This window comes from Trichomonas vaginalis, chromosome V (genome assembly GCF_026262505.1).
Source record: "Trichomonas vaginalis G3 chromosome V, whole genome shotgun sequence".
NCBI lineage: Eukaryota > Parabasalia > Trichomonadida > Trichomonadidae > Trichomonas > Trichomonas vaginalis.
Genome location: NC_067207.1, coordinates 1,007,383 through 1,030,137, shown reverse-complemented (window position 1 = coordinate 1,030,137; position 22,755 = coordinate 1,007,383). Strand labels below are relative to the sequence as shown.

The window sequence follows — 22,755 nt, the reverse complement described above, 5'->3', positions numbered from 1 at the left end:
TTCATAGTAGACAGACCCACCGTATGTCGTGGAGCTGCAGTTATTAAATGCTGAATCTTCAATTAACGTGCATATTTGATTTGTACTTTTAATGAAAATTGCGTCGTTTTCATTGCATTCTTCGAAGTAGCAATTAAAAATATAATAATTGTTAATACTTGTATTATCAAATAACGCAGTTCCATTTTCAGCTGTATTATATTGAAGTTGATTGTCGAAATATTCATCCCAGCTGAACTTTCTTGCATTTTTCAAATTTTATCTTTTCTCCTAGTCATTTTGATATAATTTTATGTTTATATAGTTGGCTCTGACAATTCCTCTCTAGTTTTACACCAGATAAGTCCAAACTCGATGGATTTGGGAGGTTTTGGTTTCAAAAAGATTGAAAATTTTTAATTTACAGGTGTGAATTTCAGTTTTTTGAATGAAGAATATTACGTAATCTAATTCTCAAATAATTGCTAAGACTTGCTTTGTCAAGTAATAGCGTTCCGTTTTATATTTTATTATATTTATCTTTGTCATCATAATATTCATCCCGGCTGATCTTTCTTACATTTTTCAAATTTAGATGAGTATCTACATAATTTGACTAGTTTATAGATTTATTTTTCTGATAATGATTCTATATGTTGTTCTGTATCATATAGTTCAATGCTGCAAGATTTTGTTTCATTTAAGGATGCACTTACCACTTTCTGACATTCACTCAATTTTTTTGACACCCAAGCTTTCTATCCAAATATTCTAAGGTCAAATATTAATATTTTTGGTCAGGAGAAAGTAAATATAAATCATTATATAGAACCTAATATGGCTGCTATACTTTTCTGCTATTAAAATAAAGATATATTGATTTTTTTCGTTGTATGTCAGAAAGTGGTAAGGTCTTTTTAAATACGCATTCACTCATAATCAATTCAAAATTTCAATAATTTCGGAAATAATATAGGGTGTCCAAAGGTGTGTTTAGCACAAACCTGAATACTGCGAATAGAAATAAACAAGTTACATATATATAAAGTTTATTTAAATATAATTACCATTGGATTCAATCACGCGTTCGCAGCGATCGATCCAGGCTTGAAAGACACGCTTTAAATCATCATGAGAAAATTTCTCAAATTGCTCTCTTACAAAATTTTCAAGATCATCTGGACTCGCGAATTCGCGTCCTTCAGCTCTCTTTTTTAGCGTGCCGAATAAATAAAAGTCAGAGGGTGCAATATCAGGTGAATAAATTGGGTTTGGAACAACTTTGACATTGTTTTCCACCAAGTAATTCATTACCTTATGACTTTTGTGAACTCTTGAATTATCAAAATGAATTGCAAACTTTTGTTTTTGTTGTTTGGATTTCTCAAACTCATCAGAATTGATAATTTGAGTAAGAACATTGTCAATTAGATACTGAGCATTCATCGTATTAGGTTTTTGAAGAATATCAATTGCGATGATGCCATTCACGCCACAAAAAACCGACAACATCATCATTGGTGTGTCAATTTTTTTCTTCGGGAATGTTTGCGGATTTTCATCCTTCGGGATCCACATGATTTTGGCTTCTGTTGCATATTGAAACCAAGACTCGTCCCCTGTTACTAAAAAGCGAAACTTCTTGGATTGATACGCACCCAATATAGAGAGGAGCTCTTTCGAAGATTGGACTCTAGATTTTTTTTGAACTGAATTAAGGTTGTGCGGAACCCAACGTGTATACGCTAGTTTGTAGTTCAAATAATTGTGCAGATAATAACTGACTGTTGTACGTGGTATCTTTGTCATCTCCTCTATCCTTCTGAGTGATGCTCTTGGGTCTTCATCTAGCGCTTGAAGAATTGCTTTGATTTTTCTTTGATCCGGCGATTTTTTGTCAATTTTTATGATGGGCGCCTTTTTGTTCATGAAGTGATACATCCTAACATGATACGTTACAGTGGAATAGCTAGGAGCATCCATACCGAAGCATTTTACCAATGTCTCGTAGATTTTTTTACAGTCTTTGCATTTTTTTGCAAGAGCGAGGATGTTTTCTTTATGATTCATTAAAAAAATGAAAAAAATCCCGCCAAAATTTCCCGCGAAACCGCCTCTTGTCTCAAAATTCATTTTATATCCCGGCATGGCGCCAAAATACAACATACTCATCATATACATATATTCATATTTTTTATTATATATTTATAATCAGCATATATCTCCTTTAATAGTCTCATATAGAGCGCTGTGCTAAACGCACCTTTGGACACCCTATATAAAACAATTGTTCACAACATTGTCCAAAGATATTTCTAACTTGTTTAAAATTTTCACATTCCTTTATGATTTTTGTGATAGTAATTAATTTCAATCAATGCCAATTCAAATTTCTATTAGAAACATTATTTCGATACCATTCTTCAAGTATAGAATACAGTCTGTATCAAAAGTTCTATAATCATTCTGTTACATTATCTATACTTTGAGTTAAATGAGATCTTTCATATTATACCCGTAAATATAGATTCATTATATCACTGAAGAACTTCATATTTTTTTTTACTTTTTTGTTGGGAATAATCCAGCAGATGCAGTTTTGGCAAATTCTGAAAGATATGGTAATTTAAGTGAAACTTCTTTTGGATCTATGAAACAATTTTCTGTGTAGAAGTGAATAAAATTATTATTAAAGTCGTTGTTTTCTTTTAGAGCATTAAATTTAATCGGTCCTGGTCCAGTTGTCGAATTTGATTCAACATATGATTCTGAAATAGTCAAAGTGTAACTTACTCTATATTGTTCAAACATATACTTGGCAATGTTATTTAAAAATATGCAGTGATCAACATTAGTCGTACATTGACAAGTAAACAGAACTTGTTCTTTATCTGTTCCGCATTTATTTCCAATAACATTGCAGTAGGAGAATTCTTGAGTTACATAAGCCAACGTAGAAATCCCAATTGATTTACTTTCGGTTTGGTTGTTTTCTCGGAATGTAGAGAAATTACATGCACCCGGGGATCCATTGGGCACAATTGAACATGATGACAACCATTGGCATTTGTTGTTTGAGATGTTGTTATTCTCGAAGCGGATATCATTGAATCCAATATCTAATGTATTTCTTCCTTTTTCTTCATTTTCTCCGCATTTGAAAACTGAAATGTCAATTGCATAGTTTTTATTATTAGAAAGAGAATTAATATATTGACAAAATGCCATATTAAAATTCGCTATTGACGCATAATAACAAGTTCTTTGCTGAACAAAATTTCCATCTCCCCGTATGTCAAAGCAAATAGATCCACCACCATCTTCTGAGGTGGAACTGCTGTGATTAAATACTGACTCTTCAATTAATGCATATATTTCGTTATCTCTTTTAATGTAAATGGCGCCAGTTTCCTTGCATTCTTCAAAGTAACAATTGAAAATGTAATAATTGCTAAGACTGGTATTATCAAATAATGATGTTCCGTTTTGCATCTTAGTGTTTTTATCTTGACTACCGAAATATTCATCCCAGCTGAACTTTCTTGCATTTTTCAAAATTAATCTGGGTTTCTATACAAATTTACGAGTTATTATATTTATTCATTCGATATTTATATTACCTCTCCATGTTCTTTATCGCAAAGTTCAAAAATGCCCAATTAATGTGTATTTTGAAGTTTTCTAATGGTAAAAATATATTACGGGCGTGAACAACGATATTCAATTACGACAGCCTGAATTATTTTTTTTGAAAGCAGATGAATTCATAAATTGGCTTAAACTGATTGAATAAAAGAATCAAATAAAAATCACATGACATTTTATTGGTATCAACTCAGATTTCTCTTAACATCATTATTCAAAGTCATGAGAAATTGCATTTACATTTTCATATATCATTTCATATGATACCACTTTTCAAGTAAAGAAACAAAATTCTAAAATCATTCAATTCCATTATCTATATGTTGAGCTAAATAAGATCATTCATATTACGCATTAAAATAAATATTTAATCATATCATTAAAGACCTTTATCTTTAAAGATACAAATATTGTTCTAACTTCACCTTTTACACCATATGAAATAATTTATATTTATATTCAAATGAAACAATAAAGGATTCCCAAAAATTTAGTTCCGGATTTGTCACATTTATTAGGGACTAAAACAAAGTATCAATTTTCATTTTTGTGATGAAAGCAATCCAGGTGTGGCAGTCTTTGCAAATTTTGAAAGGTAGGAGATCTTAATCGAAATTATATATGAACCTTTGAAACAATTTTCTTTGAATAAATGGGTATAAGTATTAAAATCATAATTTCCTTTGAGATTATTAAATTCAATGCCCGATCCTATTGTCGAATTTGATTCAACATAGGAATCTGAAATTGTCAATGCGCAACCATATTTTGATTGACGAAACATGCACTTTGCAATGTTATCTAAAAATATGCAGTAGTCAACTTTAACTGTGCTTTCACAATAAAATAGAACAGTTTCATTGCCAGTCCTGCATTTATTTCCAATAACATTGCAAAAAGAAAATGTTTGAATTAATGATTCTTCTTCACTGTTAAAATAAAATGAACAATCAATTTGTTTGTTTTCTCTAAATGTTGAGAAATTACATGTTCCTGAACTTCCATCAAGTTCAATAAAACTTGATGAAAATATCTTACATTTATTGTTTGTGATGTTATTATTCTCAAAATGTAAATCTCCTTTTCCAATACCAAATGTTCCAAATCCTTTTTCTTCATTTTCTCCACACATAGAAACTGAAACTTCAATTGCGTAGTTTTTATTGGAAGAAGAAGGTTTAACACCTTGAGCAAATGCCATATAATATTCTTCTGCTATTGATTTATAATAACAAGTTCGTTGTTGAACAAATTGCCCTTCTGCAAGGCATAGATAGTGAACAGATCCACTTCTATCTCTTAAGGTGGAACTGCAATTATCAAATACAGTATCTTCAAGTAAAGTGCAGATTTCGTTATCTCTTTGAATATAAATTGCACATGTTTCTTTGCAGTTTTCAAAGTAGCATATAAAAATGTAATAATTATTATTGCTTGCGTTGTCAAATAACGTGGTTCCATTTTGAATCTTATTATATCTAACTTGTCTGTAAAAATATTCATCCCAGCTGAACTTTCTTGCATTTTTCAAAACCGAACTGTTTTTCTACATGATTTGAAGATTTCCTAGATTTATACGTTTGATAATATGAATTTTGATCTTTGTTCTTTATCACTTCGTTCAATACTCCAAGATTTATGAGAATTGTGTGATAATAATATCTGATAAATTAAGTTTATATATGCAGGCAGGTAATGTTAATCAAAATTTTCTATGAGATTCTCAAAATTTCATATCACATTGTGATCAGAAAATTGCATCTCATTATTATTCGTGTTCTCTTTTCAATTGAAGTATACGCTCATCTCTTACGGAGTTATGATTAATTTTCAAATTATGCACTTGAAAAAAATTAAAGGTTATAATCTTTTGATTTCATTTCATTAATTTCATATAATCAACCTTCAGAATAGTACTCATATTAATAAAGTCGTAAATATCCAATACAATATTCTATTTCGCTGATGGACTTGACCACTAATATCATAAGATATCTCACAGTTGAACATGAAAATAAGCAATTCAAACTAAATATTTTAATATTCAAAATTTCCCGAATGTATTTCTTAGTTCTGAAAACAAGCATTTGAGAATTCGGTTATCCATGCTATATCTGATAATTAGAAGTTGAGGATTAATGGTAGCGTTTGTTATTTATAATATTGTTATTCTTAATGAAATTATGTACTATATAGTTTCATCTAATTCATTTGAAAGCAGAGATGCCATTATTTGAAGATATCTGTTTGAGTATGTCAAAATTATATTCATATGGTAACAAAGTCGTTGTTGAACATTAGCGATAAAATACAGTATCTTCGAGTAACACTCAAATTAAGTTTCATCTGTGGATTATGAGCTTGTTTTGAATGAAATAATTTTTCCTCAGCGGAAATTTCTTTTTTTGGATTATTGATTGTCTGGACTTGGAATGATCATGGAGTTGTTTCCCGACTATTTCCATATCAAACATGATATATTGAATAGGTAGAGGTGAATAAACAACATAGAGCGAAGAATTATAACTCTCGTGTATGCTATGTATTTATATAACTTACCTAAAATTTCCATTATATTTGTCAATTCTATTTAAGTATAGTGTCTCAACCAAGTAATGATGCTGGATTTGAGAATTTAAATATCTCAAAGGAGTGATCAATTAATGTAAAATTTATTTTCATAATTGAACAAAAAGAAAAACTCTTGTTTAATTTGCTAATACTTGAAGATCTAAGCTTCAAATTTCAACGATTTTCCTTGAAATGAGATTATTTTCCTGTGTTTGGAAAATTGCTCGAGTTTCTCTACCCAGAGCAGGAATTGATCATCATTTGAGTAATTAAACCCCTTACGGTGCGAATATTTGATATGATATGCTTACTCGATGATTTGGTATTCTAAATTTGTTTGTGCCAAGTAAAAAATAATATTCTCTACTTGCGTTTACAATCAAATTACAGTGAAACAAAACCAATCCAATATATTACTCGGCCAAATTTCACCAAATGCCTAAGTTTTATCGATATTTATTCGTAATAATGAATTTCTTTTAGAAATTTCGAATTGCAACTAGAATCAGATTTTGTTTTCATTTAAATTATATAAACCAAATATCAATTTTAAACGAATTGTCAGATTTCGGAATTTTGTAATGATTGATCTCGTCAACTATTTTTATATTGGAAAATTATGAAATTTATTTACCGATAGAAGCTCTCAAAAAATCAGAACCTCAATTTTTATTTTTATCATTTTTAAATAACATAACAGAATCTACTTTATCAACAAAAGATCAATAAAATTTTACGGCTCAGAATAATTTTTTATGAGCTCCTTGATTGTTTCACTTGCAAAGAAAGGCATAATTAGGCCACCACGCAACAAATACAAATTAGAAACTCTCCCAACAAAGTTTAGCATTGAAGGATTTGGCGAAATTGAGCGAGAAGAGCTTAATTTTGTAAATCTTCGTGGATACACAATAGCTGGCTCATATTACAAAGCACCAAACCCAGCTCCAGGAAATCCTTGTGTAGTTTACATGCATGGAAATGCATCAAATCAGCTTGAAGGCCGTTTTTGCGTTTCTTTATTTCTTCCAATTGGCATAAACGTTTACTGTTTTGATTTTGCTGGGTGCGGCTGTAGCCAAGGCGATTTCGTTACACTTGGTCACTATGAAGCTCAAGATGCGATTCTAGCTGTAGAAACAATACAAGAAAGATATGACTGCCAAAAGATTGCTTTCTGGGGTAGAGCAATGGGCGCCGTCACAGCATTTATTGTTGCATCAACAAGAAAAGATATCAAAGCGATTATTGCAGATACTCCTTTTGCATCGCTACACGAACTATGCATGAGAATTGCAAAACAAAAGAAAATACCAGATTCAATGTATGATTCACTTTGGCCTAAGATCCGACAAAAAGTCTTAGAAGACACAGAGTTTGATATAGAATCACTTAATATCATAGATTTAGCAGGATTTTGCATAACCCCTACATTCTTCATTCATGGTAATGAAGATGATTTCATCCCTACATCAAATTCACAAATCCTCTTCGATTCTTTACCTACAGATCATAAAGAAATCCATATAGTTCCAGGATCTACCAATGATGACCGCCCACCAAAAATCATTACTGATGCAACAATTTTCATTGCACATTGGCTTGGAGTTGAAGTTGAATTTGCCTAATATTAGATATATTTGTTATTTATTTTAATAAATACTTCTATCATTCTATCCACCTTCATCGTAAGAATCAATTGAAAATGTCACTCAAAAGATATCGTCACCGATTCAATTCTTTACAAAAAGCAAATTTGGAAAGGAAATTTCGGAATGCTTATCAGCATTTCCAATACTATTTTAAGAAAATTTTCATTCAAAATGTCGGGAGTGAAAGCAACAATTATACAGCTAAAATTTAATTCTGTTATTCAAGCTTTCCAGGAAGCAGGCATCCCGTACGATGAAAACAATCCTTCAGCCGTTTTAGTATGGCACGATACTCTTAATTTAATCGATTATTATAAATTTCTTCATCCTTGGCAGGTAGTAAATAGAATACCATATATCCATTTACTTTGCAGAAAATCATCATTTGCTAGACTTATACAGCATATGAAAGAATATTTTCCTGAAGAATATTCTTTTGTACCTAAAACATACATTTTACCATTTGAAGGAAAACGGCTTAAGAAAGCAATTGCAAAAAAGAACGTGAGACATATCATAAAACCTGACGGCGGATCACTCGGAGTTGGTATTACTATTATAGATCCCGGAAATGAATATGCTCCAGAAGATATCCTAGCAGTTGGCCAAGAGTATATCGAATCACATACAATCGATGACCGAAAATACGATTTACGTGTATATGTTTTGGTCGCATCAGTTTCTCCACTTACAGTATATGTTTACAGAGATGGAGTTGCAAGATTTTGCTCATCTGCACAAGGTGCCAACTCAGTTTATTCTCAAATCACAAATGTTGGTTTAAATAAATTTAATGTTGGCGAGAAAAGTATGGAAGAGATTTCCAAACTAATCAGCGATATCATTCCTAAGATGCAGATAACACCTGAAGAGCTATGGAGTAGAATTGATCGCGTTGCGGTTCTAACAATTTTATCTTGCTACAAATACTTCGAAAAAGGCGTCAATGATTTTGTGAAATCAATTCCTTATCCAAGATGCTTCCAAATTCTTGGTTTTGACATACTTCTCGACAAAGATTTGATGCCACACGTTTTGGAAGTAAATTATAGGCCAAGCCTTGATTATTATCGACCACCAGAACGAAGAATGAAGGTTTCAATGATTAGAGATGCTATTAGAATAGGTTGCCCGCTTTCACAAGTTCAAGCTTGCATTTCGGAGCGATCTTTTGGCTGGGATGGCGAAAACTTCAGTGCATTTATTAGTCAGTCCCAAAATTTGATCGATTCTATCAATAATGAGAAAAAAAGCGCGGTGAAAAATAGCAAATTTGTAAGAGTTTATCCGTCAACGGATAAAATACAAGAAACTTATAATAATATCTTGGCAACAGTCAAATCGTTGCCATTTGCACTTATTCCTGGTTTTAATGTTTAATATTATTTTTTTATTGTTTGTAATAAATGCGATACTTATATAGATTTAATATTTCAATCAATATTAATCATTGCTTATACTTGACCATAATATATAAAAAATATATTTTTTATTTTCTCATAAAAAACATGATTTTAACAGAACAAATATTTAGTACAAACAAACAATCAATAATGAGCTAATGGTTTGACATTAGAAGAAACAATAATCAAATAAATCAGTTAATATATTGGGAATACTTGAGTATTTGGTTAATGAAATAACACTTGTAACTACCATGACGATGAAGAAAAGAGCACTTAATGCAATAGCTGATTTGGTCTTATAGAATGAAATTTTGAAAGCATCATAAGCAATAAATGAAAATATTAGGTAAATAGGAATAACAAAATAGAAATAGAAAGGAATTTCTCGAGTTATTGTTAAAATTCGTCCAATATTTTCAAATGTAAAATTATGATATATTTCAATTGGAATACATATTAAATGCCATACGTATCTGAACAAATAAGGTATTACAAATAGAAATTTGAATGTAATTATATTAATTGCAATTTTCAAAATCATTTTGAAAAAGATAAAGCTGAATATCTCTCCTATAAATGAAAGAATCTTCTTGGTATTTATAAATCTAATAGGGTTTAATGAATAGCAGTAGTTGAAATCATAACACGTCTGATAATTTGAATTAATGGCTAAAGATCTGTTAAACAAATGATACCTGTAAATGACATCATCACAGATCTTTTTTTCATCCGAATTTGTGAAATTTTGACAATATAAAATCAATTTTTCTTTGCAATTTGATTCATTTTTGAATTGCTTCCAATTATCAACGAATTCTTTGCAAATTGTGCAACTCGATTTTTGACATATCGTGAAGCAAATTAAGAATGAAATCATAATAATTGTCACTTTTTTGATTCTGATCTACCTCAATTTCTATGTCCCAAAAATGAACGGGAATTCCAAAACATATACGTTCACATGCTGTAGTAACAGCGTTACAGTTTCTTGAATATTTTGAAATTGGAAACTCATTGAATCAAATTAAACTAATTATAACGGATTGACTGACCAAAATGCATATAAAGTTTAAACATTTATTGATTTATCAAATACAACACAACAATATAAAAAAATAACAGCATTGTATACCGAAATTGAATATCTTCAACCTCGATATTTGTTTGAGTTGTTATGTATAATTTCTAATTATGCGAATTAAAGTTTGCTCTTCTGCAGAGAGATCTTCAAGCAATTTCTTGTTATTTGAATTTTTAGTTATCTTTTCTTGTAAAATATGATTTTCTCCTGCAACTGTGTCTATTTCTTCGCGGAATTTCATTGACATTTCTTCAAGTTGATGACATAATTCTTCATATTCTTTTTCCTCTTCTGTCTGTTGGATTTGCTGTAAATCCCAAAACTTTTTCGCTTCTTCTCTGTATAGTGCCTCGTAATTATTATCATTCTTTTCTAGAGTTGGCTTCCAACTCGAGAATTTACTCATAGTTAACGTTTAAAATTTGGCTAAAATCTTCTCATTTTGAATTTAGTCCAATTCTCAGTTAAGATCAAAAACAGAACATATTCCTTCTATATGCTTTATTTTCGAATTTGCGGCAAAAAAGATATCTTTTCAGATAAGATTTTGATTTTTACAACAATTCTAAACAGCATCCATTGCTATCTCATGCTCTCTACTTCTCAGAAAAGCTATATATTCCATAATTTTCTTCCAATAATAGTGTCTAGTCACTTCTTATGATTTATTTCAATTTTTATTATAATGTTATCGTTGTTTATCTCTCTGTCGCGCAGTGCAGATGCAGCACAATTGAAAGGTGTCTCACCTTGGATGATTGGATCCAATACTGCACGTCAAGTACTCTTTCAATATGCACCAGAGGATTTAACAGATTTCACAATTTATATAGATGATCTTAAACTTAGCTGCGATTCATCAAAGAAAGGTTTTGTTAACTGCACAGCACCAGCACTCAAAATGGGTTTACATCATGCAAAAATAAACAATTCTGAAAATACAATTGCATTAATTGTTGTCAATTGGACTGTTACAATTGTAATCGTTGCAGTTTTATTCGGACTTATTGGTCTTGCATCATCAATTATATCATATATTACTTGCATGCTTAATAAAAAGAATAAAATTACAACAGATGACTTGGAACCACTAGTTCCAAAAAATCAAATAAATACTGACGACAAGAACCTACAAATGAGATCGAAACGTGAAAATATGATATAATTTCAATTGATTTTTTTGTTATTAATTCCTATAATAGCTACCAATTCCAGCTGTTTACTACTTACATTCTTATTAAAACCATTAGTGTATTTATTTTAAAAAAATTTCAAATTATAAAATTCTTTGTTTAAATATACTAGAATTTATAGTTAAAAAACTTATAAATCCCTATGAAGTAGCTATTCGTTAAAGAAAATTTTAAATATTTTGTCTTTATTAAATGAATTTTTACATTTTATTTGAGATAAACAGTTATGAATGATATGCTCTTAAACTAGAGCAATATGATTGTTGAAATATCTAATGGTAGGAGTTAAAATCCCGAAATTTAATTGATCTCCATATTTCAAGGCCAAAACTTGAATTTGGACATCCAACATAGATATATCTGTCTAGTCACATATATTTATATTAAAAAATCTTCATGCACCGATAAAATGCCAAGAAATTTTGGCCGCATTTGATTTTATCTAATTTTATTTTAAATTTTTCATATCTATTATTGACAAGTCATATATTAGCTTTATCTTGGTGAAATTTTGCCATTTTTTATTCTTTTATGGGCAACCAGATTGTCTGCCCTACTGGACAAAGCTGGTATTTATCAGATTTTGAGAAGATGGATCTTCAAGTTGCGAGAAGTTTGTTTGATGGTACATTTATGCTATCTTTTCTTGTAAATGATAAAAAATCAAATTCAGAATTCGTCGTTAAATGCTATAAAATACCCGATAACGATGCACAATACAAAGATGTTCGAGCTGCTTCTCTAGAGGCAATTGGAAAGTCACAAAAAATTTTTGAAAATTTAGTCAAAAACAAATCTACTTTACGTGGCAACTTAGATATACAATATTTCGTTACAAACAATGCTGCTTATCTTGTCAGACCATATATGCCTTTAGATCTTGTTTCTCGAATGGATGATTTTCCAAAATTAACATTTTATGACCAGTTATGGATCTCTTATCAGCTTGTACGTTCAGTATTCAGTCTCCACTCCCATGAAATATATCATGGTGCCATAAAACCCGAGAACGTTCTTTTATCTGATCGATTTGAAGTAAATTTATCCGATCATTCCCCATACAAACCAGATTTCCTTCGAGTAAACCAACCGAACTTCTACATGCACTATTTTTCATGCTTCGGCTGTGCCTATTTAGCTCCAGAAAGATTAATCGAAAATGAATCAAGTCCAAACATCGATATGTACGCATCCGACTACTTTTCTCTTGGCTGTGTCTTATATTACATATTTACAGACGGAAACCATCTCTTTGACTTCGGAACTTTAGTTCAATACAAAAATGGCGAAAAAGATTTCACAGAAAAGGTAAATAAAGTAACGGACCCAAATATGCGGAAATTAATTGAATTACTCATATCCATTGACACGAAAGACCGATTTTCTGCGATGCAAAATTATCAATCTTATTTTCCACAATGGATGTCGATTTACTACGATGCATTCTTCAGATATGGACTCAAGGATATCAATATCAATGATATAGTTAACGTTCATCCAAATATCATGGCAATTTTGCCAAAAGATATTGGATTTGGTTCTTTGATCTATTTTCATATATTATCGGACTGTATTGTTGATGCTTATTACTGTTTGCATTACGAGCAGTTAATCGATGATTACGTTGATTATTCAATAAAATTTTTTGATGACAGCACAAAACTGTTAAGAGCCATTCCGCCTTTGTTCGAACTGATTGAGAAAAGAACTATAGAGGCAATATACGCGTGGGATGGCATAAAAAGAATACTTCATACCGTTCAAAACGTTCCTGAAGATTTGGCTAACTACCATACGAATTTTATCCTCAAAAGACTAATGGACGTTAACAGAAAGGAGTTTTCCTACATTTATTTGACCGATTTACCACTTTTTGCCATTGATATGGTGAGAATTTTCCCATCTTTCATAAGAGACCTCAGAACTATGAACTACTTGTTCGTAAACTTCGTGGAAATACCAATTGACAGGCCGCCAAGCGAAAAAACCATTGGAGCAGAGTTTGTATTTTTAGATAATTGCAAAATTGCAGGAACAAGTGGAAATTTTGACTTGCTTGAGTTGATTTATTTATATTCTCTTAGTTTAATTAGAGTTGAAGGCGTTTTGCCCAAACTTATTGATGTTATTGTCTCATTTTACGAAAACATGGATTTAAAGACAAGAATGTGCTTCGAAACCAGCTTAATTGAACCTATATTTGCTGCTTTGGACTCCATTGACTATAATACTCCATTTGGAGCTCAAAATATTTTGGCATTAACAAATTTTGTCAAAAAAGTGCCAATTCCACGCGAATATCATCCGTATCTTTTTCAATTTGCATCATCCTGCGCAAGCAGAGGCAGTTATCTCGATCGTGAGACGAGTGCAAATTTAATTCAGTTATTAGACAGTACTTATCAGATGTCTTTCTTCGGACAGTTCGCTACTGACCTTGTATTCGAAACTGACAAAGAACCAATCGATACAAACAAGGCCAAAAAAGGAATTCGAATGAAATACTCTCCATCAGTGTATTGCCCTAAAGAAAGAGGTCAATGGAAGTATAAATCAGCATTATTCAGCTCTTCCAAGGTCGATAATGCAAGAATAAGAGGTATTTACCGTTCAAATTTGACAACATTTGTTGCATTGTCCGGAAAATCGACACTTTCCAAGATTATGGTCAAAAACACTGATCCAAAGATCAAAATAGCAGGTGTTCTTGACTATGATACCAATATCCATTCGATTTGTCGACTTGGAAACAACAAAATTTTATTTTCCGATACAAATTCATTGAATTTGATGACAGATTTAATGGATATTCATCAAATATACCAAACCAATAAGACTATCACTTCAATGAAGCCCATAGATGAGAATACAGTCCTAATCCAAACAAATTTCTCAAATTCATTAGAGATGAGAGACATCCAAACGTTCAAACTCAAGGACGAATACAAACTTGAGTCCAAGATACTCTCATTCGATGCGTTTGAAAACGTTCCTTTCATTGTTATCGCTTCAGAAAACAATTTGTTGCTAATTGACGAAAGAGTGAACCTCCCTGTTTGGTCGGCCAATATAAATTACCCTTGTAGATACGTTACAAATGTAAAGAAAAGTCCATACGGAACTTTTATTTGCGTTTGTGATGATAATGCGTTTATTTACGATACTTCAAAGGACACTCCTATAATAGAGATCAACGGTAACTGTCAGTGCGTCGCAAGCTGCAAGAATGAAGTATACGCGATGAATCAAAATGGAACATTTGTTTTTGATTCGATATATCCGACATCGTCTTTCGAATTATTCGACACGAAACCGGCGAAATCACTTCCTGTGACAAAAGGAAAGGATTCCTACTTCATTTCTTTGCCAGAAGGCTACACAAGAGGTTTGCACGGACATACTTCGAGAGTAACTGCAGCATGGCTTAGTGATAATGATGATTTGTTTGTAACTGGTGATGAAAGTGGTGTAATCAACTTTTGGTCACCAAAGAAAAACAAATTTAGTATCAAATAATTTTTTATTATTATTTGTATTTATATATATTTACTATCTTCTGTTTCTATATTTAAATGTCTATTTTTATAAACTCAAATTCATGTTTGCGTTTCAATATTAAAAGAAAAATATTGATTTCTCATGCATTTTATGAAACCACAGTAAGCCTTTTGATTCAATTGCTTATTGAATCATTTAGAAGTCATAATATTTACCTTCTAATCAAATAAAATGCGATTCAATTTGGAATATTTCATAAAATATTTGTTGAACAACTCTAATATAATCATGTAATATAAATATGCTTGATGGTTATTCTCTTAATGTCTATGGGTCAATTATTAGGATTAAATTCTCAAAGATCAATATTTAGATGTTTGATAAGATAGATGACAATGAAAGCATCCATTATTCAGTGTATATGATAAAAGTCGTAATTATCATGCTTTGCTTATTCTATTAATTTTTATAATTTGCTATAAAGAGAGAACATATGGAATTACAAATCTAAAAGTTCATAAACGAAAGATTTAAAATGTCTGATATTATCTGCTTCCATATATTCTTGTAACTTCGAAAAAGAAATGTTAGTCAAAAGCCATTTGCTCTAACATACTTTGATTGATATGAGACAATATTTAAGATTATGCCAATATGAACACATGAAGCCATTAGATATATCCAATATGCATTTAAATCTTCCCATTTTGTTTTTTGACAACCAAAAATCGATATTTTATCAAATTTTGAAAGAATTTGCAGCCAAGGATACATCGTAGTGATGATGTCAGAGTTATAATTGAAAGGTCGGTATTCAAAATCTGGTTTTCCAAAATCAGAAAATTCATACTGGTTTTTTTATAAAATCATGAATAACAATCGAATCTAAATGCATATTGGCAGTTTAGTCAATAAAAAAATTGAATGGAAATTTGTCGGATGGCAAAATATCCCACGAATCAGTTGCTCCATTGGAATTTATTGCTTTTGAGAATTATGATATAAAAGAACGATAGTCAGAAAAAAAATTCACATTGTAAAATGTCTCAATCAGACGCAGATAAAGAGAAGGAAAAAAGCCTAGTCAATAAAGCTGTTGATGCTATTATCAGGCCACCAAGACGTCATTATGATGTAAGCAAACTTCCATTGTATTTGAATTGCGGAGATAAACAAAATTATGTAAGACATCCTTTAAACTTTTCAAATGCACGCGATCAGAAAATTGTTGGCTCTATATATCTTACAGAAGGTCAAGATATCATGAACGGTGGTCCATGTATCATTTACATGCATGGCAATGCTTCAAGTCAAATAGAAGGTCAATTCTTGATCCCCAATTTTTGTCCACGCGGTATAGCAGTATATTGCTTTGATTTTGCTGGCTGTGGCGAGAGTGATGGCGATTATATTTCACTTGGATACTTCGAAACTTTGGATATTAACTATCTTATGGATTTCTTACATTCCACATTTAACTTAAGTCCATTTGCTCTTTGGGGCAGATCAATGGGTGCTGCTACAGCTGTTCTTGCCAGATCCCAATATCTTAAATGCATTGTTGTTGATTCAACATTTACATCAGTCCCAGATGTCATATCTGATATTGCCAAGAAGCAGAAATTACCAAGCTTCCTTGTTCCGGCCGTTTTATGGTGGCTTAAGAACACAGTAAAGGGAAGAGCTGGATTTGATATGAAGGACGTATCCCCATTAGAAGCTGGTTCACAACCAGACGCAGTTCCAATGATTCAAGGTCATGCAACAGATGATGAATTTATTCCAATTGATCAAGGCAGACAACTCTTCTCAGCTTACTCTAATCCAGATAAAGTATTCCATCACTTACACGGAGGCCACAACGGAAGAAGAAATGCAAATTGGCTCACAGAAGCAATTAAATTCGTTTTGAGCCACTTCGGAGCTAATGTTGGTGATGTTAAATACATTTCTTACACAGGAATGCAATCTCAGGATGATGAACACTTCAAAGATTTCGATGCCATGATGGAGGGTAAACGCAATTGAAAATCGTTGCATTTTCATTGAAATATATTGAATTATATACTACTGTTAATTTTCTAATCATATATTTTACGTCTAAAAAATTATTTTGTTATTCCATCAATCACATTCTTTTTTCTCTAGAAAAGTACAAATTTAATCACATACTCGTTCCTTTGCTATTGATCTTGAGCGATTATTGATAAATTATTTTATTCTTAGAATAATCAATAAAATAAGAGTAGAATATTCATCCTCATAACATGTATAACGTTATATTTGCTCAGTTTCATCCATTTGAATGATCGCAAAATATAATATTTGAGATTATGTTCAAAAACTTATTAAATTTGATTTCTATACTCTATTTATCAATATTTTAACAAAGTTTGCTCTAAAAAGTGAGTTATTTTTGCCCGGATAAAATACATGTTTAAAATACAGAGACATCAAGGTCTGTATAATGGAATAAGGATTCTTCATCAATTAGAGACTTGATGCCCAGTGCTGGAAAATTTCTGCTTTGTGATTGAAGAATTAATGGTGGAATAGTCATTTCATGACCATGAGAATGTAACTTAGTTGGAGTTTGAGGTTGTTGATTCAATGGTGATGAAATGATTGATGGTGGTGATAAAATCGTATTTTCAATCACTTCATTTTTTGGCTTAATACTGTTTTGAAAGATTACTTGCTTTGAATTACGTCCATACATAGTTTCATGTCTGCATAGTAATCTGTATCTGTTCTTTGCCATGATGGCTGTACGTCCTGGAAGACTCTTTGAGATGAGGGACCAATGGTTGCCGATTTGTTTCTGGAGACGAAGAAGAGTTTCATCTTCTGCAGCTGTCCATGCGTCTTTGCACACGCTTGGTGTGAGGACAGAGATATATCTCTCTCTGCATTGACGTCCGTTTCTTCCTGGTATGTGTGTAGCGATAAAGTCCCAACGAGAGGCACCGAATTTGCTAACAACTGATGTTAATAATTCATCTTCTTGTTGTGTCCATTTGATCTTAGACACCTTGACTGTGTTTTGGCTGAAATTGCACACGGGTTGATTGAACGACATCAAAATCTGGCAATGTGATTTGTTGAACGGTTTTTAGTGCCAAAAATTTTAGAAAGCGAAAATACTTTTTCTCAAATATTTTGCCAATGTGACATGTTCTATTGACCCATTACACACTCAAATGTGTCAAATATTATGAGAGATTTTTGTGATATAATTTCGATTTGAAAGGAGACTATAACATTATTTACTTATTACATAATATTACTTACCGTTAGATGATATTTACTATTATTAAGTTTATGTCCGAAAATTCGCAAGTTGTTCGGGTTCATTTACCTCAATATTGAATAAACACTAAAGACTTGGAATATATGATGTGCATCATATGCATATTAATATTGAAAAATAGAAATTCACACTTTTTTTATCTAGCCCATTTTGAAACATCATATCGACCATCAGGCACGTTAGAAAACTCATAGAAAATAGTGGCACTAATAACATGTCATAATGACAAATATTTTCATAAAACCGGTTTTTCCACGGGAGATTTTTGGCACTAAAAACCGTTCAACAAATCACATTGCCAGATTTTGATGTCGTTCAATCAACCCGTGTGCAATTTCAGCCAAAACACAGTCAAGGTGTCTAAGATCAAATGGACACAACAAGAAGATGAATTATTAACATCAGTTGTTAGCAAATTCGGTGCCTCTCGTTGGGACTTTATCGCTACACACATACCAGGAAGAAACGGACGTCAATGCAGAGAGAGATATATCTCTGTCCTCACACCAAGCGTGTGCAAAGACGCATGGACAGCTGCAGAAGATGAAACTCTTCTTCGTCTCCAGAAACAAATCGGCAACCATTGGTCCCTCATCTCAAAGAGTCTTCCAGGACGTACAGCCATCATGGCAAAGAACAGATTCAAACTTCTTTGCCGCCATGAATTGGCCCAATCTTATGCCGCCAAATCTCGCAACAATTCCCCTATTTCATCTACAAATGTCGAATCATCTTCAAGCGAATACAGTGATGCCTCATCTCCTTCAGTCATCGAACCATCCAACTATAATTTCTTCAAGCAGGTCTTACCAGTTTTAGAGAAGTCCGAGCAGCTAATTGATCATGAAAACAAGACATTTGGATCACAAATTCTTTCTTCCAACGCTTTCGATTTCAGCTTTCCAATCGAAGAAGGAATTTTTGATTCTTTTGACAATGTAGAATTTGTTTGCTTCTAGGTAGTAAAATTGTTTGTTATTTTCTTTTATTAATTTATCTTTTTTTTTCTCCCTCTTCAAAATTGTAGATTCTGAATTGCTTAAACAAAGCTAGGATCTCTTTCTCAGCTCTTAGATTATGAAAGTTCTCACCTTCTCTCTCCTGATGTTTCATATCGGAGGAGCAAAATTTTGATGAAAGCTATACTAAGCATGATTTGCTTTACATAGATGCACCAGAAGAGATATATGGCTAGGATTTTAATAGGAGCACCAAATTAGTTAAAATCATATTTTATTAAAGTTTAATACCAAAATGATTATAATGCTTAATGTTATGATCTACAGAAATTTTATTTCACTGTTATCTACAACTTAATGAGAAAATAAATTAAAACATGAGAATTGTTTATGAGTCATACTACAATAAATTAATAAAATAGGCAATTATAATAACTTATTTCCTTGTAAAGATAATTGGAAGAGGAACAGCGAGACAAATTATAATAATAATCACGCCAGCGAGAATAAACCACTTTCTGTTCTTCTCCTCCGCTTTATCGCAGAATATTAAGAATGTTAAACCGATTCCTCCGAGGACACCACCAAGGTGACCAGCCCAATCAACGTGAGGAAGGAAAGAAACGCAAATAAACATGATTGGAAGCATAATGAGGAATGTGGTAAGCTGTATTTTGGCCATTCCTTGTAATTGCGACCAGAGAAGAAGAATTAATGCAGCATAAGCTCCCATTATACCAAAAATACCAGCAGAAGCACCAACAGAGATCTGATTAGCACTTTTCATGGCAGAAACAAGGCCACCGAGGATTCCTGAGAGGAAATAAATAGCAATATATCTGACATATCCCCAAGATTTTTCACAGCCAAGGCAAAACATGAATTGACCTAAAGAGTTAAATAATATGTGAATCCATGAACCGTGTAAGAACATATAAGTAAATAATCTCCAGAATTGATAATCATATCTGATTTTTTGAGTACTCATGGCACCGTATTTAATGACTATGCTTGTACTTGGTTCTAGCATCCATCCAATATCAGTTGAATAGCAAAGAGTCATGATATAGTAAGCAAGTTGGAAAAGTAAAAGCCAGAATGTAAATCTTTTAAGAATTCCACACCAATCAGCTTTTCTTACTGGTGAGCAGCATGGACCAACACAGCAAGGGCAGTAATTTAAGAGGCACATGTCTTTACATTGAATATCTTCCATATTCTCCAAATTCCATGTCCAGAAATTGACATCAAGTTCTCTAGGGATGTTAGCTAAAGCATTTACAACAACTTTTTCTTGACGATATTCATATCCATCCATTGGTGGTAATGGTTCTGTATTTGGCATTGGTTTCTTTTTCTCTTCTTTAGGAGGTTCAACTACTGTACCATCAAGACGGTGGGCGCGTCCTTGAAATAAATTTTGATTGTTTTTTTTGTTGTTATTTGAAGAATCACCGATCTTTCTTCCTGCTCCAGAGTACATAGGCTTTGGACTTTCATTTCTCTTTATATCATTGAAGGTTGTAATATTCGACATTCTTTTAAAAAAGTTATCAGAAAAAAAAATTTATTTTTGAATGGAAAAAGATCTTTTATAAAAATTTCAGGGGGAGAAACCTTATATCAAGATTTTAACGTGAATTTGATTACATGATTTAGTAGTCATCCAAAATTTTTGTCGAAAAGCAATTATAATCATTTTTGTAATTTCGATCGAATTTGAATTGCTTAGTTTTGATTGAGATTCTTTAATGCTTGATATGTGTCACGCCATAACAGCTGATCTTTCATTTGGATTAGATAAATAATATATTTTATCTCGAATTCAATATATTTCTTACAAAATTGTTTTTTTTCCCCAAGAACCTTTCAAGGATATTTCACATTAGAGTCCATCAGTCAGAAACGACCACTTTATTGATAAAAATAAACGGCATTATTTTTTTTTTACTTTTTGGGCCATTCATTTTGACTGCCAACAGTTTGATGGAACAGTACAATGATTTCATAACAGCATATGACAGGATATTTCACATTAGATCAGATGAGTCAACTGATGAAATTTTTGATTTGATCAAAACAATTATTGTTGACAAGTATAAATTACAACCAATCAAAATCATAAGTAGTCTTTTTAATGCGATTAAATACAATTACCGAGCTGTCAAACAATATATTAAAATTCTTAATCAAATTTTCATTAAATATTCCATTACCCCAGAAATGATTGATAATTTGGTTTGTTATTTCCCACCATCATTGAATTTCCAAAGAAATGAAGAAGGTTTTTGCATTGCTGAACTTGATACTGATTTTGAAATCAGGGAAAATGATGTCCAATATATGATAATGTATGATCAAATAGGAAAATTCAAAGAATATATTGCACAAAACCCAATTCCTGATATCAAAGAAATTGTAAAATCTAGTATTGTAGGAAATATTATTGATCAATGCGCTTATTATGGTTCCGTTAACATATTCTATTTTCTTCATCAAACATACAATTTAAGCTCCAATAGTACTCTCGAGAATGCTATTATTGGACGCAATGCCGACATTATTAATGAAAGCTTAAAAGCTAGTTCCATCAATAATCACTGTATCCGGAATGCTATTGTATCTCACAACAATCAATTCATTGCTTACATGTTTGAAAAAAATTTGATTAATATTAATAAAATCAATCTTAATGATATTATGGATGATGATGAAGTCATTTATTCGCAAAATATCAAATCCATGTTTCTGTTTTTCGAGAAAAATAAGAATTCTATTGTTCCATGGTGTTCTTCATATCCACTTAGTATTGAATTAATTAAAAATGAAGAACTGGATTTTTCCAAGCTTGGTCGATTTTATAAGTCAATTCTCTATTATATTATATTATAATAGATCTTTTATTATCTTCACCAAAAAAGTATCATCAAGACATTGACCATGAAGAATTATCAAGCCAAACAGCACTTCATATGGCAGCTATATATAATTACAAAGAAGCAACAGAGATACTCATTTCGTATGGAGCAAATTTAAATGCAAGACATGATTATTTGAGGACACCACTCCATGATGCAGTAGAGAATTATAGTAAAGAAGTGGTATCTTCTCTCATTTCTCATGGCGCAGATATAAATGCAAAAGATATAAATCATCAAACACCTCTTCATTTAGCAGTATTAAGAAATCCTAATACCGAAATAGCAGAATATCTTATTTCTCATGGTGCTAAAGTAGATGTTTATGATTCTGAGGGCAATAGCCCTCTTAGATATGCACGCTATTTCAATGACACAGAGATGATTGATATACTTACTAGGGGGTTAGAAAAATCAAAGCTTCAATAATTCACAAATATCAAGAACATAAAACAAATTGTTTCTAATTTGATTTACTCTTATTTAATCAAACATTATTCGATGTTACTTTATACTATTGAATTTAATTTAACGCTGAATTGT

At 31.6% G+C, this 22,755-nt stretch overlaps 13 protein-coding genes and 1 pseudogene across 14 annotated transcripts, besides 5 other annotated features; 8 read left to right on the top strand and 6 right to left on the bottom strand.

Moving 5' to 3' along the window:
• Positions 1–679: 679 nt before the first annotated feature.
• Positions 680–710: a mobile genetic element.
• Positions 680–710: a terminal%2Cinverted (terminal inverted repeat of tvBac_53III transposon ID:TVAGG3_0258740).
• Positions 711–952: 242 nt separating this feature from the next.
• Positions 953–980: a terminal%2Cinverted (terminal inverted repeat of Mariner transposon ID:TVAGG3_0258720).
• Positions 953–2,256: a mobile genetic element.
• On the bottom strand, positions 1,033–2,160 carry TVAGG3_0258730 (annotated as a pseudogene). Its single transcript has one exon. A coding segment is annotated over exon 1 (1,128 nt).
• Positions 2,229–2,256: a terminal%2Cinverted (terminal inverted repeat of Mariner transposon ID:TVAGG3_0258720).
• Positions 2,257–2,541: 285 nt separating this feature from the next.
• Positions 2,542–3,471, bottom strand: TVAGG3_0258710 (uncharacterized protein; the record flags this gene model as incomplete). The annotated part of the gene is made up of 1 exon (XM_001312213.2): positions 2,542–3,471. The coding sequence occupies one exon, from the start codon at positions 3,469–3,471 to the stop codon at positions 2,542–2,544; it is 930 nt and encodes a 309-aa protein (XP_001312214.1).
• A 694-nt stretch (positions 3,472–4,165) lies between these two features.
• On the bottom strand, positions 4,166–4,825 carry TVAGG3_0258700 (uncharacterized protein; the record flags this gene model as incomplete). Its single annotated transcript, XM_001312212.1, has 1 exon — positions 4,166–4,825. The coding sequence occupies one exon, from the start codon at positions 4,823–4,825 to the stop codon at positions 4,166–4,168; it is 660 nt and encodes a 219-aa protein (XP_001312213.1).
• A 2,125-nt stretch (positions 4,826–6,950) lies between these two features.
• On the top strand, positions 6,951–7,823 carry TVAGG3_0258690 (palmitoyl-(protein) hydrolase protein; the record flags this gene model as incomplete). The annotated part of the gene is made up of 1 exon (XM_001312211.1): positions 6,951–7,823. The coding sequence occupies one exon, from the start codon at positions 6,951–6,953 to the stop codon at positions 7,821–7,823; it is 873 nt and encodes a 290-aa protein (XP_001312212.1).
• A 195-nt stretch (positions 7,824–8,018) lies between these two features.
• Positions 8,019–9,227, top strand: TVAGG3_0258680 (positive regulation of cilium movement; the record flags this gene model as incomplete). The annotated part of the gene is made up of 1 exon (XM_001312210.1): positions 8,019–9,227. One exon carries the CDS (start codon positions 8,019–8,021, stop codon positions 9,225–9,227), a length of 1,209 nt encoding a protein of 402 aa, XP_001312211.1.
• Positions 9,228–10,310: 1,083 nt separating this feature from the next.
• Positions 10,311–10,740, bottom strand: TVAGG3_0258670 (uncharacterized protein; the record flags this gene model as incomplete). The annotated part of the gene is made up of 1 exon (XM_001312209.1): positions 10,426–10,740. The coding sequence occupies one exon, from the start codon at positions 10,738–10,740 to the stop codon at positions 10,426–10,428; it is 315 nt and encodes a 104-aa protein (XP_001312210.1).
• Positions 10,741–11,019: 279 nt separating this feature from the next.
• TVAGG3_0258660 (uncharacterized protein) lies at positions 11,020–11,678 on the top strand (the record flags this gene model as incomplete). Its single annotated transcript, XM_001312208.1, has 1 exon — positions 11,020–11,499. One exon carries the CDS (start codon positions 11,020–11,022, stop codon positions 11,497–11,499), a length of 480 nt encoding a protein of 159 aa, XP_001312209.1.
• Positions 11,679–12,050: 372 nt separating this feature from the next.
• Positions 12,051–15,043, top strand: TVAGG3_0258650 (autophagy of peroxisome; the record flags this gene model as incomplete). The annotated part of the gene is made up of 1 exon (XM_001312207.1): positions 12,059–15,043. The coding sequence occupies one exon, from the start codon at positions 12,059–12,061 to the stop codon at positions 15,041–15,043; it is 2,985 nt and encodes a 994-aa protein (XP_001312208.1).
• A 1,010-nt stretch (positions 15,044–16,053) lies between these two features.
• TVAGG3_0258640 (palmitoyl-(protein) hydrolase protein) lies at positions 16,054–17,266 on the top strand (the record flags this gene model as incomplete). The annotated part of the gene is made up of 1 exon (XM_001312206.2): positions 16,067–17,053. The coding sequence occupies one exon, from the start codon at positions 16,067–16,069 to the stop codon at positions 17,051–17,053; it is 987 nt and encodes a 328-aa protein (XP_001312207.1).
• Positions 17,267–17,449: 183 nt separating this feature from the next.
• On the bottom strand, positions 17,450–18,148 carry TVAGG3_0258630 (RNA polymerase II transcription regulator recruiting protein; the record flags this gene model as incomplete). Its single annotated transcript, XM_001312205.1, has 1 exon — positions 17,463–18,104. One exon carries the CDS (start codon positions 18,102–18,104, stop codon positions 17,463–17,465), a length of 642 nt encoding a protein of 213 aa, XP_001312206.1.
• Positions 18,149–18,643: 495 nt separating this feature from the next.
• TVAGG3_0258620 (RNA polymerase II transcription regulator recruiting protein) lies at positions 18,644–19,294 on the top strand (the record flags this gene model as incomplete). Its single annotated transcript, XM_001312204.1, has 1 exon — positions 18,644–19,294. One exon carries the CDS (start codon positions 18,644–18,646, stop codon positions 19,292–19,294), a length of 651 nt encoding a protein of 216 aa, XP_001312205.1.
• A 386-nt stretch (positions 19,295–19,680) lies between these two features.
• On the bottom strand, positions 19,681–20,846 carry TVAGG3_0258610 (serine-type endopeptidase protein; the record flags this gene model as incomplete). The annotated part of the gene is made up of 1 exon (XM_001312203.1): positions 19,731–20,831. One exon carries the CDS (start codon positions 20,829–20,831, stop codon positions 19,731–19,733), a length of 1,101 nt encoding a protein of 366 aa, XP_001312204.1.
• Positions 20,847–21,517: 671 nt separating this feature from the next.
• Positions 21,518–22,186, top strand: TVAGG3_0258600 (spectrin binding; the record flags this gene model as incomplete). The annotated part of the gene is made up of 1 exon (XM_001312202.1): positions 21,518–22,186. The coding sequence occupies one exon, from the start codon at positions 21,518–21,520 to the stop codon at positions 22,184–22,186; it is 669 nt and encodes a 222-aa protein (XP_001312203.1).
• An 80-nt stretch (positions 22,187–22,266) lies between these two features.
• On the top strand, positions 22,267–22,641 carry TVAGG3_0258590 (proteasome regulatory particle assembly; the record flags this gene model as incomplete). The annotated part of the gene is made up of 1 exon (XM_001312201.1): positions 22,267–22,641. One exon carries the CDS (start codon positions 22,267–22,269, stop codon positions 22,639–22,641), a length of 375 nt encoding a protein of 124 aa, XP_001312202.1.
• Between the last annotated feature and the right edge of the window lie 114 nt (positions 22,642–22,755).